Source organism: Echiichthys vipera (assembly GCF_963691815.1).
Source record: "Echiichthys vipera genome assembly, chromosome: 11".
Taxonomy (NCBI): domain Eukaryota; kingdom Metazoa; phylum Chordata; class Actinopteri; order Perciformes; family Trachinidae; genus Echiichthys; species Echiichthys vipera.
This window is the reverse complement of record NC_139836.1, coordinates 12,837,035-12,855,546: the sequence shown is the minus strand read 5'-3', so window position 1 is coordinate 12,855,546 and position 18,512 is coordinate 12,837,035. Positions and strand designations below refer to the sequence as shown.

At 39.8% G+C, this 18,512-nt stretch overlaps 1 protein-coding gene across 2 annotated transcripts in view; it reads right to left on the bottom strand.

The window, feature by feature from the left end:
- macrod2 (mono-ADP ribosylhydrolase 2) overlaps positions 1–18,189 on the bottom strand; it is a 446,660-nt gene extending 428,471 nt beyond the window's left edge. For both annotated transcript variants that reach the window (XM_083922595.1, XM_083922596.1), the window contains exons 1-3: positions 17,999–18,189; positions 12,861–12,962; positions 9,325–9,438 (exon numbers count right to left, since the gene is read on the bottom strand). In XM_083922595.1, the coding sequence (XP_083778721.1) occupies positions 9,325–9,438; positions 12,861–12,962; positions 17,999–18,035 (253 nt within the window). In that variant the 5' untranslated portion in view covers positions 18,036–18,189. The remainder of the gene's footprint in view (positions 1–9,324; positions 9,439–12,860; positions 12,963–17,998) is intronic.
- Positions 18,190–18,512: the final 323 nt, after the last annotated feature.

Below are 18,512 nucleotides of genomic sequence, written 5' to 3'. Positions count from 1 at the left end.
AGTTTGAGCGTCCTTTCAACTTTTAGTGAACCCGGCAATTTTCTATGTAACATGCCTTGATTAACTGTGTCAGTCTCCTCTTTCTATCAATTATTGTCCAATAGATATGCCAAAGACATGGGCTATTGGAGGATCAGGGAAATTGTTGGATATTTGTCAAAATTACCAAACACAGTATCACCACTTGCATGCTGAACATACTGTACTACAGCTATTATACAAAAGAGGAATGTGCATCCTGTATAGGAATCATCACTTAAGTAGGAAGAGGGTTAAAGAGAGTATGAGGCTCTAATTAATGCAGAGTGGTGGCAGACCAATGCAGGCTCATTTTAAAGATTTGGCTGAGTTGGGCCATCTGCCGGGGCTGGATACTGCAGCTCGATACTGCAGCCACCTTGCCATGATATAGCCATCCTGCCCTCCATCCCTGTCCTGCACTCTCCAGGCTCTCACTCAGGTGACAATTTGAGCACCTTCTGTCCAACCTCCAGCCAAACAGAATTAAGGAAGAATTAAAAACTCAATGAGCCTAATAATTAAACTTTAATGGAAGACATAAAGCAACTTGACACCCTCTAAAAGCTATAGGCAGCCACCATAACAGCAGTACAAAGCTGGCCTGTGTCCTCTAAAATAACCGACATTTCTCATTTGCAACCAACATATTGCCGCTGTCATGACAGAACCTTTTTTGCACAAATGTTGTGCCATATATTCAAGATGTTATGTGATAAAATAAAATTGCTGCAAACTAGCTAAAACACTGCAGTTTTACTTTCTTTCTGAAAGATTGACATTTTGGAGTCAGAGTTCATTCCCATGAGCTGTTAATGCATTTAGAAAACCATAATGCTAATGCAGTCTTATAGATAAGAAATCAACAGTTAAAGTTATAATCCATAATATTTTCATCTAGTTCATTGTCTTTTAAGTTATTATCTATCAAATAATGAGTTAAAGCAATGATGACTAATCATATTAGACACTAATGAAAGCATTTGCCTCTTGGCCGTGAAATATGATCTGAGTGTCAGCGGCGAAATTCCCTCGCAATATTTGAATGTGCCGCAAGGTTAGTGATGCATTTCACGTCAGTAAGCAGCAGTTGAGCTAGTCACTGCGGATTATGCTGCGTTCCATGGTACTCGGTAATCAGGAACATCCAGCTTCTGACTAATAAAAGTGCAATGTAATGGGATGTTCAAGTCTGAATTCCAAATCTAGCTCGCTCTAATGTGTCTGACTGACGCAGTAGCATTTCATTACTGCTGACTCATAATGGCAGATCAACCGACATATGGAGCATATGAAGTCATCAAGGAGGTGAGAGCTGCCAGTCTAATGATGCCATACAGTCGACACTGTTTGGTTTCCAAAGAAACTCTGGGAGATGAGTTCCCAGAGGCTCACCTGATGTTACATCTTTCCACCAAAGTGGCCGCTAGAAATAAAGTATATCTAATCTTACAGATTACATTTTTAAGCTGTGTAATACATAATTACCTGTGTGTACACATAACATGATATCAAGGGTAACCTAAATAGGAGTGGAAAATGCATTCCATCCTTCATGTCTCCATACCTTTTACACAGCAACCTTCACAATTACCTACAATTTGCATAATTAACATCATCATGTTTGACTCATGAGAAAAAAAGACATTTTGAAAGTTTATTAACTTAGACTTCTCTTTATTGATCCGTTTGGGATGACTCCCGCAAGGAAATTGAATTTCCAACAGCTTACAAAAACACAAGGGAGGTATAACAAAATACAGTATAAGATAACCAATAAACTCTTAGCTAAATAAATACAGAAAGTAAAAAAAAAAAAAAAACAATAAACTCTCAGTTAAATATATATGAAGTAGATGTAAAGTAAAGTAAAATAAAATTCCCGGAAATTGAAATCAGATAAATTAAATGTAGAGGAAATATATAAGATAAAGTATGTATGACTGTATATGACAGAAATGAGCAGTAAGAGTAAATTATTGCACTTAAGTGGTGGATTAAGTTATTGCACACACAAAAAAAAACCTTTAGGCCAATGCTTTTTCTGTGCTCAAAAAGTCCCATGCATAAACAACAGTCTACTTGTGCCAACTAAATGAAAAACAGCATGAGCAAATGGAAGTACTGCAGGCCAGAGATTGGAAGCAGTGAATAGATGAAAGGCAAGAAGTTGAACGCACTATCTAAAGATCTTATCAAACACCATTGCCCAACATCAACAATGCTTGCACACATGCCAGCTTAGAACTGTGTTACCAAAATTTGGACAAGAGCCACTACAGCCAGAGCATATCAAGCCTAATCAACCAATAAATAGTTTGTAACCATTATTTACAATGTCTTACTGTAAATTCTAAGTATTTTATTACCAGTTACAAAAAGCATGGCCTGGAATATCCCATTCACATTAAAATTTGAATTCACAACATACAGTACTACTGTTGTTGAGCAGAGCTGTCATAGGTCGAGAACAAAACTGGGCAGCAACGTCCACCACTATTCTTATCAGTCCAACCACCTGTACAAAGACAGCTGGTCCTGCAGTATGAATAGAGTAGCAGTGGACCTTCTGGAAATTACAAAAGGCTTCAGCAATTCCTTCAACCTTGCAGACTCTGACAGCCTGCTAAACAGAATGAATTTCCTCCCGGCCAACATGTAGCTCAATCAGAGCCTGGACGTCTGGCAGCATTAACTGCTGAAGTAAACCCCCTGCCTTTGTTACAACAGTATTCGACAGTTTAAAACAAAATGTGCAATGCTCCCTCCTGAACCTCATTTCCATTCTTATATGCCCTATTTTTCTAGTCACTTAATAGAAACACTGCTCAACCAATCCACTGCCTTAACCTTGCTTTGTTTAAAATAGACTGTTAAGAACATACTGGCAACAAAATGAAATAAAAATCCCAATCAAATGTCTGTCAGTCTATACCACTGGCTCTCAAACTGTGGTACTTGTACCATGGGTGGTACTCAAGCTCTCTCTGGTGGTACTTGTAGGAATCTCCAAAGTAAAAAAAAAAGGAAACATTAATTAATAAAATTAATATAATACTATCAAAATACCCCCAAAGCCATTTCAGTCAAAAGCAACTGGACTTGGTTATTTGTCTAGAAAGACATTTCACCTCTCATCCAAGAGGCTTCATCAGTTCATGTACGCATCTGACCAGCCGATGATGTCACTGGAACCCTTTTGTGCTCAAAATGCCAACGACCGACGTTGGAGTGGGAGTTGTTGGTGGGAAGTTGGTTTCGACTTCGTTAGTGCTCTACTGGGTTACAACGACAGTCGTTGGAGTCACAGGAGGCCATTTGTGAACAGTTGTTCTTTGAGGTTAGATTATTGAATCTCCTGGGAAGGGATGAAGGGAAGGGCAGCATTGTTAATTGGAGATAAGTGGTGTCTTAGACCTTCTCTTCTATTTAGCGATAGTTACTCTACTTTTACACGGACAGCTTCTTTTACTGCTCTTTCAAACCATCTGTCCTGTCTGTCTAGGATGTGGACATTGTTGTCATCAAAGGAGTGGGCTTTCTCCTTAAGATGCAAGTCAACAGCAGAGTCCAGGCGTGAGCAGTTAGCTCTCCTGTGTTGGGCCATGCGTTTATGCAGTGGTTTTTTGTTTCTCCAATGTAGAGATCTTTGCATTCCTCGTTGCATTGGACAGCATAAACCAGATTGCTTTTGTGGGTGTGTGGTGTTCTGTCCTTGGGATGTATAAGTCTCTGTCTGAGTGTGTTACTGGATTTGAAATACACAGGGATGCAGTGTTTGTATAAGATCCTCCTGCTGCCCTTTCATCCCTTCCCAGAAGATTCAACAATCTAACCTCAAAAAAAAAAGTTCACAAATGGCCTCCTGTGACTCCAACGACTGTCATTGTAACCCAATAGAGCAATAACAAAGTCGAAACCAACTTCCCACCAATGACTGTCACTACAACGGTCATTGGAACTTGGAGCACAAAGGGTTCCAGTGACATCATCGGCCTTGTAAAAGGTTAAATACCTGGATCTCCACACCAGATAGTTGGACCAGTCCCAGCCTGGTCAGATGTGTACATGAACTGATGAAGCCTCTTGGATGAGAGGTGAAACGTCTTCCTGGACAAATAACCAAGTCCAGTTGCTTTTGACTGAAATGGCTTTGGGGAGAACAATGACCTGGACAAATGAGAATATTCACAGGCTTACTATCAAAATACTTAAACTTTTAAGATCCTTAAAATGTAATTTAAAATAAGTTTCCTTCAATATCAGCCTGCTCGTTACGTTCATAAGTTAGGAGCTAAACTGTATAAACCTTCCTGTCCGTAACTGAATATAGTCAGCCTACGCTGCTGTATTTTAACATTTGTCTTAGTGGTGGCACTGGAGAGAGCCTGATATTTCTGAGGTGGTACGTCATGTACAAAGTTTGAGAATCAATGGTCTATACAATAGTGACACATACTATAACACCTATATCATTATTAATATTATCATTAATATTACTACAATAAATGAAATATAAATCCAGACTTAATATTTACCTATATAGAGCACAGATACATCTAAATAGCATACAACAATGCAATTCAGATATGACGCAGTTATCACAAAATTCAGAACAAAGAACAACTGGAGTGAATTGAATAATATCAGCTACAAGTGCTACATTTGTAAAGGTCAAAAAATGTCAATAAAGCAAGACAATTGCCATGATATTCAGTGTCATGTGTCTGTGTACTACGCCGCATATTTGTCTTCTACATGATGCTGATGATGATTCAGAATGTCATGCCACCTTATCCTCAGTATTTACATAATAGATTAAATGCATTAGCCTTATCCAACAGAGCAGTCCGCTTTTCACATCTATTAATCTTGCATAAATTATGGAGTATTAATTTCACACGAGATGCACACTGCTTAGTTGACTGTAGTGTGTGTGTGTGTGTGTGTGTGTGTGTGTGTGTGTATATGTGTGTGTGTGTGTGTGTGTGTGTGTGTGTGTGTGTGTGTGTGTGTGTGTGTGTGTGTGTGTGTGTGTGTGTGTGTGTGTGTGTGTGTGTGTGTGTGTGTGTGTGTGTGTGTGTGTGTGTGTGTGTGTGTGTGAAAATACTACATGAGGAAGAAAAGGTTATGAAACAACTACAGTAAGCCAAAGTAGACCATGTTTAATATACTGCTGCTATACAGCCATGGTGGGGGACAGACTATTAAGTCTACAGCTACAAAACAGTTGGTCCTGAGCATCAGCTGCAGTTCAACAGTTAAAGCAATCTTTTAGCACCTCTGACGGTGTGTCTAGGTTGTGAGTCGGTTAGGAGCAGCCGCGGGCCGGCGCACCTCCAGGCAGCCCGTGGAACAACGCATTCCCTCTGTGCTTGTTGTCAGGACCTCGATGGTCAGGCACGTGAGGGTGCGCGACGGCCAGACCTTCTGCTGCCCTGGAGCCCGCGTCAGGGAGGTTGAGTCCTCCGCCCTCCAGCTGTGTTCACAGCACAGCTCTGCCTCCACGCTGGTCCTGCAGGCCGGTACCAACGATTTAAAGAACCGCCAGTCCCAGGTCCTCAAGACCGCCTGCTAGACACGGGGGAGCGTCTGATTATTTCCCCGCCGTTTTTGGTGACATCATGTACAGCCGCCTCCGCCAGCTGCACCTGTGGCTTAAAGGATACTACCTGGGGAAAAGTATTCCATTTGTGGACAACTTTACGGCTTTCTTAAACAGACCAAGGCTTTTTAAACATGACGGCCTGCACCCTAACCAGGAGGGGTCAAGACTTTTATCTGCCAACATTGACCTGACTGTCGAGTCCTGCACCACCACCTCCTGACAACAACCCAGTGTTGGGATCAGGATGCAGAGTCACAGTTTAATAGACCTCTCTGCGCTGCCCTTGCCACAGATGCACAGCAAGCATTTCTGCAGTCTTACACATGTCTACGCGCTCCCTGTGGAGCACTTTCCAGCCCAGTATACTATACAAACGCTGTGTGCCTCATCTAAATTAATTAAATCAAAAATTAACAGAAGAGGAGCTATACAGAAAAACTTGAAACAAATAAACACCAAATCTGCGATAATGCAACGAAAATGTAAAATAAAATGTGGACTAAACATCAGATCTCTGCCATCTAAAGCTGTATTAGTAAATGATCTGATATCAGATAACCATATTGATTTACTCTGTCTGACTGAAAGCTGGCTGTGTCATGAAGAATATGTTAGCCTAAATGAATCCACTCCTCCCAGTCATATTAATACTCATATTCCTTGAGGCAGTGGTCGAGGAGGAGGCGTTGCAGCTATTTATGACTCAGGCCTATTAATAAACCCTAAACCTAAACTAAATTATAATTCATTTGAAAGTCTTGTTCTCTGGCTTTCACATTCAACCTGGAAAACTGTGCATCCAATTATACTTGTTATAGTGTACCATGCTCCTGGTCCGTACTCTGAATTTCTATCTGAAATCTCAGACTTTCTGTCAAATATAGTACTTTAATCTGATAAAGTAATCATTGTAGGAGATTTTAATATTCACATGGACGTTGATAATAAAAGCCTTAGTAATGCGTTTATCTCTCTATTAGATTCGATTGGTTTTAGTCAGAGTCTACATAAACCTACTCACTGTTTTAATCACACCCTCGACCTTGTTTTGGCTTATGGTGTGGAAATCAATGACTTAATAGTCTTTCCATAGAATCCTATTTTATCAGACCATTATTTAATAACTTTTGAATTCATATTACAGGACTACTCACCTCTGGGCAAAGGTTTCTACACTAGATGTTTATCTGATATTGCTGTAACTAAACTTAAGGAATCGATTCCATCTGGATTTAATTTAATGCCCTATCCTCATATTCAAGATTCCTGTACTAACGTTAATTTCTCTGAAATTGATCACCTTGTTGACAGTGTTGCAGGCTCACTACGAACAACACTCGACTCTATTGCTTCTTTAAAAAAAGAAGATAATGAAACAGAGGAAGTTAGCTCCATGGTATAACTCACAAACCTGTGAATTAAAACAAACATCGCGAAAATTGGAAAGTAAATGGCGTTCTACTAAATTGGAGGAATCTTGCTTAGTTTGGCAAGAAAGTCTAAAAAATAAATAGGAAGGCCCTCCGTAATGCCAGAGCAGCCTATTACTCATCCTTAATAGAGGAGAATAAGAACAATCCTGGATTTCTTTTCAGCACTGTAAGCAGGCTGACAGAGAGTCATAGCTCTATTGAGCCATGTATTCCTATAACCCTCAGTAGTAACGACTTCATGACCTTCTTTAATGACAAAATTATAACTATTAGAGACTAAATCAACTCGCTTGGCACCAATTTTTCTTCTAACCAAGGAACCTTAGAAACAACTGTACGACCCGATATATTCTTGGACTGCTTTTCTACAGTTGACCTTAACAAATTAACCTCCACTATTTCCGCATCAAAGCCTTCTACTTGTCTCCTAGACTCGTTTCCAACTAGGTTACTTAAAGAAGTGTTACCTCTAGTTAGCACTTCTGTATTAGATATGATTAATATGTCTTTACCAGCAGGTTATGTACCACATTCTTATTAAAGGAACAGCATTAAGCTGGTTTAAGTCTTGTTTATCAGATAAATCTCAGTTTGTACATGTTAACGACAAATCCTCCATACACACTAAAGTCAGTCACGGAGTCCCAAGGGGTTCTGTCCTTGGACCGATTCTTTTCACCTTATATATGCTTCCCTTAGGAAATATTATAAGGAAGCACTCCATACATTTTCATGGTTATGCTGATGATACACAATTATATTTGTCGATCAAACCAGAAGAAACCTATCAGTTAGATAATCTTCAAATGTGCATTAAGGAAATAAAAAGCTGGATGACCTGTAATTTTCTAATGTTAAACTCAGATAAAACTGAAGTTATTGTACTTGGCCCCAAAAGCCTCCGAAACTCAATAGCTAAAGATATTGTTACTCTGGATGGTGTTGTCCTCCAGCACCACAGTAAGGAATATGGGTGTTATTTTTGATCAGGATTTGTCCTTCGATTCTCACATAAAACCACAGACAAGGACTGCATATTTTCACCTGCGTAATATTGCAAAAATTAGGAACATAGTATCCCAGAAAGATGCAGAAAAACTAGTCCATGCATTTGTTACTTATAGGCTGGACTATTGCAACTCCTTATCATCAGGATGCTCCAATAAGTCTGTTTAGAGTCTCCAGTTGGTCCAAAATGCTGCAGCTCCTGTACTAACTAAAACAAATCGAAGAGAACATATTTCTCCTTCATGAGCTTCTTTGCACTGGCTATTATTGGTCAGGCTCCGTCATATCTTAAAGAGCTCATAGTACCGTTTTACCCGAGTAGATCGCTGCGCTCTAAAAATGCAGGGCTACTTGTCGCTCCTAGAGTCTCCAAAAGTAGAATGGGAGGCTGAGCCTTCAGCTACCAAGCTCCTCTCCAGTGGAACGTTGTTATGTTGTTATTTTTAAGCTGATTTTGTCAAGACAGATGGCCGTACTCCATAGAGCTGGGTCTGTCCGACGTTCCTGCCTGTCATAGGGAAGGTTTTCGTTGCCACTGTACTCTATGGAGGATTTGTTGGGTCTTTGTAAATCATAAATAAGTTATAGAGTGTGGTCTATACCTACTCTGTAAAGTGTCCTGAGATTAATTTTGTTATGATTTGGCACTAAAAATAAAACGTAATTGAATTGAGCAGACTGCAAAAAATTAGCACAAAGTAGTACAGCTCTCTAAAAGGGCACTTCTGCTAACTCTCTTTGATTCTACATCACCTCTTCTACTCACTTTAACAAATATTAGCACTTTGATTGATTGTTCAATGTTAAGTGCAAAACAAATAAAATGTATGATTATTATCTTTACCCAACAGCAGCATTAGATATGTGACCACCAATCATTACAACACACATGTCACATTCATGACAAATGAGATGAAACAATAGAATTGCCAACCAATCCAAATTAATTCAGTCATTAACCTTGTGTTTCACTGGCAAAAGGTCAGAGAAAGAGATGGAATTGAAAAAATGTTTTTAAAGTGTAAGAAAAGATCAGAACATAAACTAGTCACTAAATTTCAGCCTATAGGAAGTCAGATCAACAAAAACAGGCTTCTAGTTTAACATTTGCCTAAATCACACTCTGTACAATCCCTCAAGAACCAGCACTTTTTGAGTCTTAACAGTAGAGGGCAGCAAAGGATCATTTAAGAGCAGCGCTGCCTTCAAGCAGCAAACACCATCCCACACCCAAAAGGTCAAGGGGCAGATCCTTACCTGCATTCACTATGGCATCCACCTCCAAGACGGTAATATCTCCTTTGTAGAGAGATACTTTATCACTCGGCCCTCCTCCACCTAGAAACTCCCTTCCTCCCTCTTTGTCATTGGCTGAAATTAAAAAAAGATAACTTCAACTTGTTGCATTCATTCAAAAAGAACATTAAAATATTGAGATGTCAATATATATATACATACATTATTTGATCAGACACTGCATGTAAATGAATAGTTCTGACATGTACATGTAAAAACAAAATCTTTAGTTAAATGGGATGATCTTGCTGGAAAAAAGACTCAATATTCATCCATAATTCCAGTTTCCTATAAAGCAATACTACATAGAAGTTAATTTAAAAAAAACTATAATTGTTATAATACTGGATACACTGTGCTATCAGGACTCCAGATAGTGTTTTTACATGGGCATTGTAAATTGATAATACTTTTCCTGATACTCTGACCTTCTCTCCTCTCTGTCTGTATCATTCATGTCTCATCAATGCATGTTACTAATTAAACTTCTTCCCCGGAGTTGTTTGTGCTTTGTCATCTCGCAGGTCTCTGCTGATCGTGGTGGTGCCTGCTGCCGTTGTCCTGCATGACGCTTCCTAATACTATTATAATCTATAACCTTAGCTGTGCTTGTTTCTACTATTCTGCTGTATAAACTGCCATAACGTATAAGTCGTATTCACATTACTATAGATATTATTATAGTTACTGGAATTGTGTCTGTCTTTGTCTTTGTGTCTGTCTTTGTCTGTCTCTGTCCATCTGTCCATCTTTTCTCTCTCCTTTTCTTCCTCCCCAACCGGTCAAGACAGATGTTCGTCCTCCACAGAGCTGGATCTGTCTGACGTTCCTGCCTGTAATAGGGAAGGTTTTCGTTGCCACCGTACTCTACGGGGGAATTGTTGGGTCTATGTAAATCATAAATAAGTCATAGAGTGTGGTCTTTACCTAGTTTGTAAAGTTTCCTGAGATAACTTTTTTATGATTTGGCACTATAAATAAAATTGAATTGAATTGAATTGTGAATTTGCATTTAGAATTTGTATACTCTTATGTAGTCCTAACAAGTAGAACTTGTATTTTCTGTGAATAACAAGGCAGGCAAGTTAAGCCATAGCTATTTTGTAGTGTTATGACAAGGCTCTTAGGCCACAACAAACAAGAGACAGAGCATGATAAAGTTTTGACAAAAATACATTTTACTAAAATGGTTTACATTTTACTAAACCAAAAAAACGAATAAAGAAGTGTCAATTAAGGATTATTAAGATGTGGGGTGTGGATGTCAGTATACTCATTAGTGTAAGTGTGCATGAGTGATGGATGTTTGTAAATGAGTGTTGTAAGGTACAAAACAAGACATAAGGATGAACTTAAGACAGCATACCAAACCAAATAAACCAGAATACCTTCATTAAGGGTTGAGCCGATAAATGCTAATAACCAAGTCATCATCAGTTCTATTTCATACAGGTTCTTACATAAGCTAAGCGTCTGCCATACTGTCATAAAAAATTATTAGACCTTGTTTAATTTAATGTAAAGAAAAATACCATAAACAAAATCATAATCAAGAGTCAGAAAATTTGCCACTAGCATAAACTACTCTTAAAGCCCTTATGACTTTCTTGCTCGCATACATCGTCTAACTCCCTCATTCTTTTCTATACATGACCTCCATGCATCATTAGAGGACTAATATTCCATGTTAAGCCAGCTAAACTGACAACTTTATATAAAAGTCCTTCAGTTATTTCTCTCCTATTAAAATAATTTCCCCCCAGGGGATTATTAAAGTATAATAAAGCATAAAGTATGATAAGTAACTGGAATGTTTTCTTGGAACATGTTTTTAAAAAAAAAAGGTTGAAATATGTCAAAACATACTGCTACTTTAAAAAAAAACATGCAATCCAGTATTCTGAATCTAACTGAGGTTTGCATTATTGTTTTCAACAACATACCTGTAACAGTATTACAGCAAAAGCCATAATGCTAATGGATGTTCTTAAGGTGACTGTTGTGAAAGTATGTTAACAACATACTTTTAATAAGAGTAACTTTAGTAACATTAGTTATGATACAAAATGTGGATTCCAGAATACTAGCTCGCTTATTAGTCTGGGCCCTCAGTCAATTTTTTTATATCCAAGGGACGTTATCAACGGTGCAGACCCTTTTTTGGATAGACCAACAACTAAACAGAGCAATGAAACATGGCCTACAACCATCATAGCAAATGGTGGTGCTTGCTCAGTGGAAAACAATTGCGGCCAGTAAGAAAAATTCTCAAATTACATCTAAAAGGTACATTAAAATGCATCTCTCAAAACATTTTGTGCAAGAAATAAGCAATACAGTAACAAAATATCAAGTCATATTCGGTCAGCGCTGTCTAGTTTGACATTTTGATCTAGTTTTCATGAGCCTGAAAAACTGTGCTGAATTGACCTGCAGACTAGTTGGTGATGATGTCAGTCATCTTCTTAAACCCATCCCACATGAGATAAATGGCTGTGATGGATTCTACTCCGTATAGTGTCCTGAGATAACTTTTGTTATGATTTGGCACTATAAATAAAATTGAATTGGTCCACACAGCATCACTACAGTTTCCTATCAACCTCAAGCTATACTATTTTAAGAAAGAAACTAACCTTTCCCGACATAATGTAACTGTTAGGAGTAAGGACCCCTTTGTTTGTCTTTCTACTATGTACTTTTTGTCTGCTTGGCTGCTTTCATGTTGAGAGATGGTTGGAAGCGGGGTTATGATGTTTGTCGTTTCAGCTCATGGACACCTGCATTTTTGGTTTTTACTTCAGATATACAAGATGTAGGCTATGTTCTACAAGAAATTAAAAAAACAATACAGGCTTGGTGAACAATAAAAGAGTTGTGTATTGTTTTACAAACAGTGGCAGATCACCATGTTTGGATCATCCAAATCGCATTTATTAAAAAGGTTTACTTTTGATAGCAAAAGCTCTGCGCTGATAGATTTATGGCTGTGGTCTAGGGCTCTGTTCAAAATAACAATCCAGAAAACTATTCAGACTAATAATAATGGAAAATTGCGCATGTAGTGCATTCAAAATGTACAATATGTGGATTTTATGTACGCAAGAAATGCATGGATGTATACTAGATTAACACAAATTTTGAGTATGCGACACAAGCTAAGGGGGCGGCACAGTGGTGTGGTTGTTAGCACTGTTGCCTCACAGCAAGAGGGTGCCTGGTTCGAATCCTGGCAGGGGCCCTTCTGTGTGGACTCTGCATGTTGTCCCCGTGTCTGCGTGGGTTTTCTCTGGGTTCTCCGGCTTCCTCCCACAGTCCAAAGACATGCACATGTTAGGTGAATGGTTGTTTGTCTCTGTTTGCCTCTATGTGCGCTGTGATAGACTGGCGTCCTGATCTCCAGCGCGACCCCGATAGGGACAAGCGGTGGACATATACAAATATCGGTGTGAATAAATGCACGGAAATGGGCAAAATACTTAAGCTGTCTCTCTTACGTCTATTTTCCTCTCTCCAGGTTGGGATCTTGTCCAGAGATATAAAATCTTGACGACGATACTCCTTGCGTCTCTCCTCCCGCTCTAGAAGGAGCAGTCTCTCTGTGGAGGAAAGACATGATACATTCAAGCGAGAATAAAGTTGGTCCATTGAAGAATAAAACAATTAATAATAAATGTACCATTCATTTCCAGTGAGACCCACAAACTCACTTAAATCTTTATTTTTTCTATCACAATGTCCTACCTAACTCTTTCCCAATGCACTATACTTCCTCTACTTTACCCAAGTATGAACCATAGGACAGTTGCTGGTTCTGCAAATATCGAGGATGGCCTCTGACAGACAACTCCACTGCTCACCTGGTACTGCCACCATCATCATCATCATCATCATCATCATGTCACTCTCTAAATAACCTCTATGACAAATGTGATCATCTCATCTCATCTTCAACCACTTATCCGGGGTCGGGTCGCGGGGGCAGCAGCTCTAGCAGGGGACCCCAAACTTCCCTTTCCCGGGCCACATCAACCAGCTCCAACTGGGGGATCCCGAGGCGTTCCCAGGCCAGTGTGGAGATGTAATCTCTCCACCTAGTCCTGGGTCTTCCCGAGGCCTCCTCCCAGCTGGATGTGCCTAGAACACCTCCCTAGGGAGGAGCCCAGGGGGCATCCTTACCAGATGCCCAAACCATCTCAACTGCCTCCTTTCAACGCAAAGGAGCAGCGGCTCTACTCCGAGTTCCTCACGGATGGCTGAACTTCTCACCCTATCTCTAAGGGAGGCTCCAGCCACCCTCCTGAGAAAACACATTTCAGCCGCTTGTACCCGCATCCTCGTTCTTTCGGTCATGACCCAGCTTTCATGACCATAGGTGAGGGTAGGAACGAAGATTGACCGGTAGATCGAGAGCTTTGCCTTCCGGCTCCACCGGTTTCCTGCTGAGAGCCATGGCCTCAGATTTAGAGGTGCTGATCCTCATCCCAGCCGTTTCACACTCGGCTGCGAACCGAAGGTGATCCTGCTTCATATATTAGCTTTCATGGCAAAAGAGCAGGATCAGCAATGAAAGAGCCCCCTGGAACTAGTAGAAATTTTGAATCTTGCCTAATCAATGGTAGTGTAGCTTGTGATCCAAGACCGTTGAATACAAGTACTCTGGTTAAATGACAGTCTACACACTTATTACGTGAGTGGTTGTGCTATGGAGACCCAAAACAATGCAGGTTGTGGTTCTAGTCAGACACCTCACCACCAGTTGATTGCATTAATTAGTCCCTCTTCTTTGGCTGTGGGTGCGTTAATTAGTGAAACTGGGTGTTGTGTGGATTGGCTGGAATGAAAATGTACATACTCTTGTGTCTCCATGGCTCTCAGATATGAACCACTGCACTATGTAACCCTGTTGCCTTAGCTTCATTGCACTCTGAACTGTATGTCCTTCCTTGCCTAAGCTATTTACTGCTCTGTCCCTGCATGAAGTCCTATGGGACTTTATTATCAATAGTTTGCAAAATAACTTAAATTAATTAAACTTTTAAACTCGAACGTTTATTGCAATGCATCTACTGTACAAGGAGAAACTTAATTTGTATGACTACCTACACTTACAGTTGTTTTTTTTTTTACAATTGTTAACATAAATTTCTCAATACCGAGTTGACAAAATGCTTCACACAGTCAGTACAGCAGTCAATGTGGACTCATGTGTGGTTGACTTTTATTGCTTTGACACAAATTCAAAAATCAGCCACCACCAAAACTGTATTTAGTCAATGTTGCATGGTTAAAACTGACAAAACACAAAATTTAGGTTTCATTTACTACAATCCATTCCCTGTTGACTTCTATTCAACACTTGTGCCAGGTGCGGATAGGGGACAAGTGCGTACATTTTGTTATTGTAAGGCACAACGGTTTTTCACCTGTCTCTTCAAGTCAGAGTGGTATACACTACAGCCCATCCCCGGATGGTGTCACTTTTACTTCCGCTTTACTTAGGAATTCTCCTCCTCTTGGAGATACAAAGGTTATAACCAGCAACCACATGATCAGATGTCCCTTATGTATACTATGAATGCTGGATGTCAGGGCATATCTGCAGAAGATTGCCAGGGCTGGATCAGGCATGCAAAATTATTTCCCAGGTATATTAGAAGAGAGAACAGAAGGTGCCATGTTGATGAGATCTGCCAAATGCAGAAGACAGGGATGACTAGAACTGTTGCATTTTTATATCTGTTGCTATGCTATAAAAGTATGTATAAAAAATGTATGGTTTTATATTACATTAGTGGAATGTCTTTAGTTTAATTTTGTGCACTTTGAATTACGTTATGCAAAAATGGGAAACAATAAAGCCTATTGAAGCATGTTGCAGCATTTCTGATTAATTCTATTTAATATACTGTAAGGTAGCATAATTCAACACAATGCAATGTAATATAAAAGTGCCCTTTTTTGCTGTGTGCTTGAATATTGGTTTAAGTTAAATACATAAATGAATAATATAATGCATCAAAGACAATCGTGATACACATTGTAATGCTACCTGTTGTTGCATATGTTATTTTTGTTCTGGTACAAGAGTTGATTCTGAGATGTGTATGTTGTGTTTAAGTTGCTTACTGCATCTTGGATGTGAGATTACCTGCTGAGCTGCATGACAGTAAAGGGAAATGTTTGTGAGCAGTTTTGACTCAGTATAGAGAACGGTGTTACCAATTGTTTGAACAGATTCCAACATAATTGGCTGACATTAGTACATCAAACAGCTGCTGCTCGACCTTTGTACTGCTGTATCACTCTTGGGTCCTCACAGCTTGTGTCCTCATGTTCATCTCCACTGACTGCAAAAGAGCGTTAACTTGCTACTGTTTCTCTAGACAGGGTTGTTCTGCAAGCTTCATCCTAATTACGTGCTTCACCGTGAAATCTTTGCCTAATAAAAACCCGTCTATAAAGCTGTTCACCAAACTGGATGTGATATGACACCACACAAAAGGATTTACTATATTAGGCTCTTTACAACAAAATGGTTTGGTCTAGGTTTTGATGCTTTGCTTATAATAACACCCTTCATCATACGGAACTTGTACCATTCAATATAAGGGACTGTGAGTTATGAGACTTACCTCTTACACAAATGAAAGCCTAAAATATGGAGGCAGTGGTAGCAGACTATATTTAATACAAGGATTCTTAGGTCATCTTTTGGCAACATCCTGCAGTAGGTCAGGCTTATATGAAAGGTATTTCCGCAGTGGGGGATATCCATTCTATCCCTCTTGCCCACTCCTGTCATTCCCAAGGCTGCTTTTATTCTACATGGATGAATAAAAAGGCAGTTTTGAGGTTGAACACAGCAAAGCTCTCTGGACCACACTAAAGCGCTTCGTCACTCTGCTGAACTTTAGTTGTTGAAGAATCCCAAAGCTTAGTTTTGATGCCATGAGAACAAGATGGACTCCTGTGCTTGCTTTATCAAATATAATTAACAAGATTGTGTTACCTGACCCCCCGCATAACTGCGCCTCAGTTCCATATGACTTTTATGTACTTAAACTCTGGATGGAACAGCCAGTGACTCATCACATCTCTAAACCAAAATGTAATGATAACATCACAAAAGGCTGTGACTACCTGCAAAACTCTGCATGATTATATCCAAGTTGATTTTGCCAACACAACTTACAAAAAAGTAACTTTGTTGGTATTATATTTCACAAAGCCTACGGACTAGCACTCGGTCAAACCACTATTTAAAAAATAATTAAATTCCTTAAGTTTAAGAATTTATTTTAGATTTTCACTTGCCTTGATCTGCAATTTGAGCTAGACGGGTGTATGCTCAGAATATGAAATCTGATTTACTTTGATGTTCATCCCATTCTGCTACCTGCTTGAACTGGAAACAACCGGCTATGACTCATTATTATCTTTTTTCTCTGAGAATTTAAGTGACCATTATCACGATGTTGCAGTACAATCCAAAAAACGAGTGGTGTGTCAACAGGCTTGATGGCAAGATACTAACCAAACTGAACTGCAGTACTTCACAAGAAAACTAGACACTATATACAATTTTAATCAACAAGTCACCAACGTCAGCAATGATTCAAAACAATTCTTGTTTCAGTTACTCAGACAAGGTCACAGGCCACATCCATGCTGAACAGAGGCCAAGGCTGAAAATATGCCTGCATCAGTAGTCAGTTTTAGCCAATGTGATATGTTGAGGAATACAGTTTAATCACACATTGTATCAGCGACATGTCATAGCAGAGATATATTATTAATGATGGCTGCATTCCATTTGGTGTTCACTAGTTGCGAGGGATGCTCACTCAATGCCATAAATGGACAAGTGGCATTAACAGAACGGAGCCATCAATAATTAATGTGATTGATTACACCTGTGCAAGTGAAAACGTCTACCACGAAAACGCTCTACTGTGTCAAGAAATGAATAACTCGTGAATACTGATACGGTTAGCATGTCTTTCTGGGCCCTTTGGAGCACAACAGGTCTAACATGTCTCTGCAACTAAAATCACTTGGAGTCAAATTAGTTGCTTACCTAGCACCATGTAACTCCCATTATGTGTTTGAAACAGAAACACGTCTTTTTGTCCCCTGGTAAATGATAAATAACCATGTTTTTGAACTATTAGACACTCGGTTCCTTTGTTTTCACTACGGTGTGTCTACTGCTTTGGCTACAGGAATATTTAGTAGCACAGGATGTTGTTTGCAACTCAGCTCTGAGCTGAGCTCCTTGGTGGTGCATCACACAGGTGGAAGGCAGGCTAATGATAGTTAGTAGAGTACTCGAACAGGAAAACGAATAAGGACTCGGCAAAAAAAAAAAAATCGACGATAGCCTTAACTGTAAGCTAATAAGCAAGCAAGGGGCACGATGTGAACGAATGTCAAACATGCATCACGGCAGCCAAACAGAGACGCAACATCATTATAACATCTGTACAGTAGGATTACCAAATAGTCTGGGTAGGGTCACGGCGGCACGGAGAAGACAGGAAGAGTGGCTGTCAATCTCCTGCCATGGTTGAATTTAATGCTGTCTGCCATGGAGATGATGATAGCCTCATTCCCTTCCCCAAAACAAGCTTACCTTTCTCAGTCTTCCAGTCCTTTTTCTTTTTGCTCATGCTGCCGGAATGGTTTGACTTCGAATGGTTGTTTTTTGACTGTGGCAACCCCAGGCTCACAGTGAATAGAGCTCCGGGAGAAAAAACTGAAATGTAAAGTCAAACAGCCTCTGGACGGTTTGTCTCACCTGTGAAGCTGTCAAATTTCTATGGAGCTCAGTCGGCTTCAACCTACCATGATTGCGCCGTACATTATGTGTATGAATCCTGGCTAAATGATTGGGTGTCGAAAACGGGGAAGTGGACACGCGATTGGTCTGGCTGATGAGTCAATCACACAAAGGTCCACGCGCTGGGGGAGGCAGGGTAGGTTGGTTCACGGCGATTCATCCTCCTCCTGGCGTGTGAGGTGTTTGGCTAGCAACGCCGGGCCACTCGAGTGCAAGCCGCACAGAGTGGAGTCTGCTATGAGTCAAGTAAACTAAGCGAGGAAGCAGTCCTGTGAATTTACATACTCTTCATTAGGTTTATTTTGGG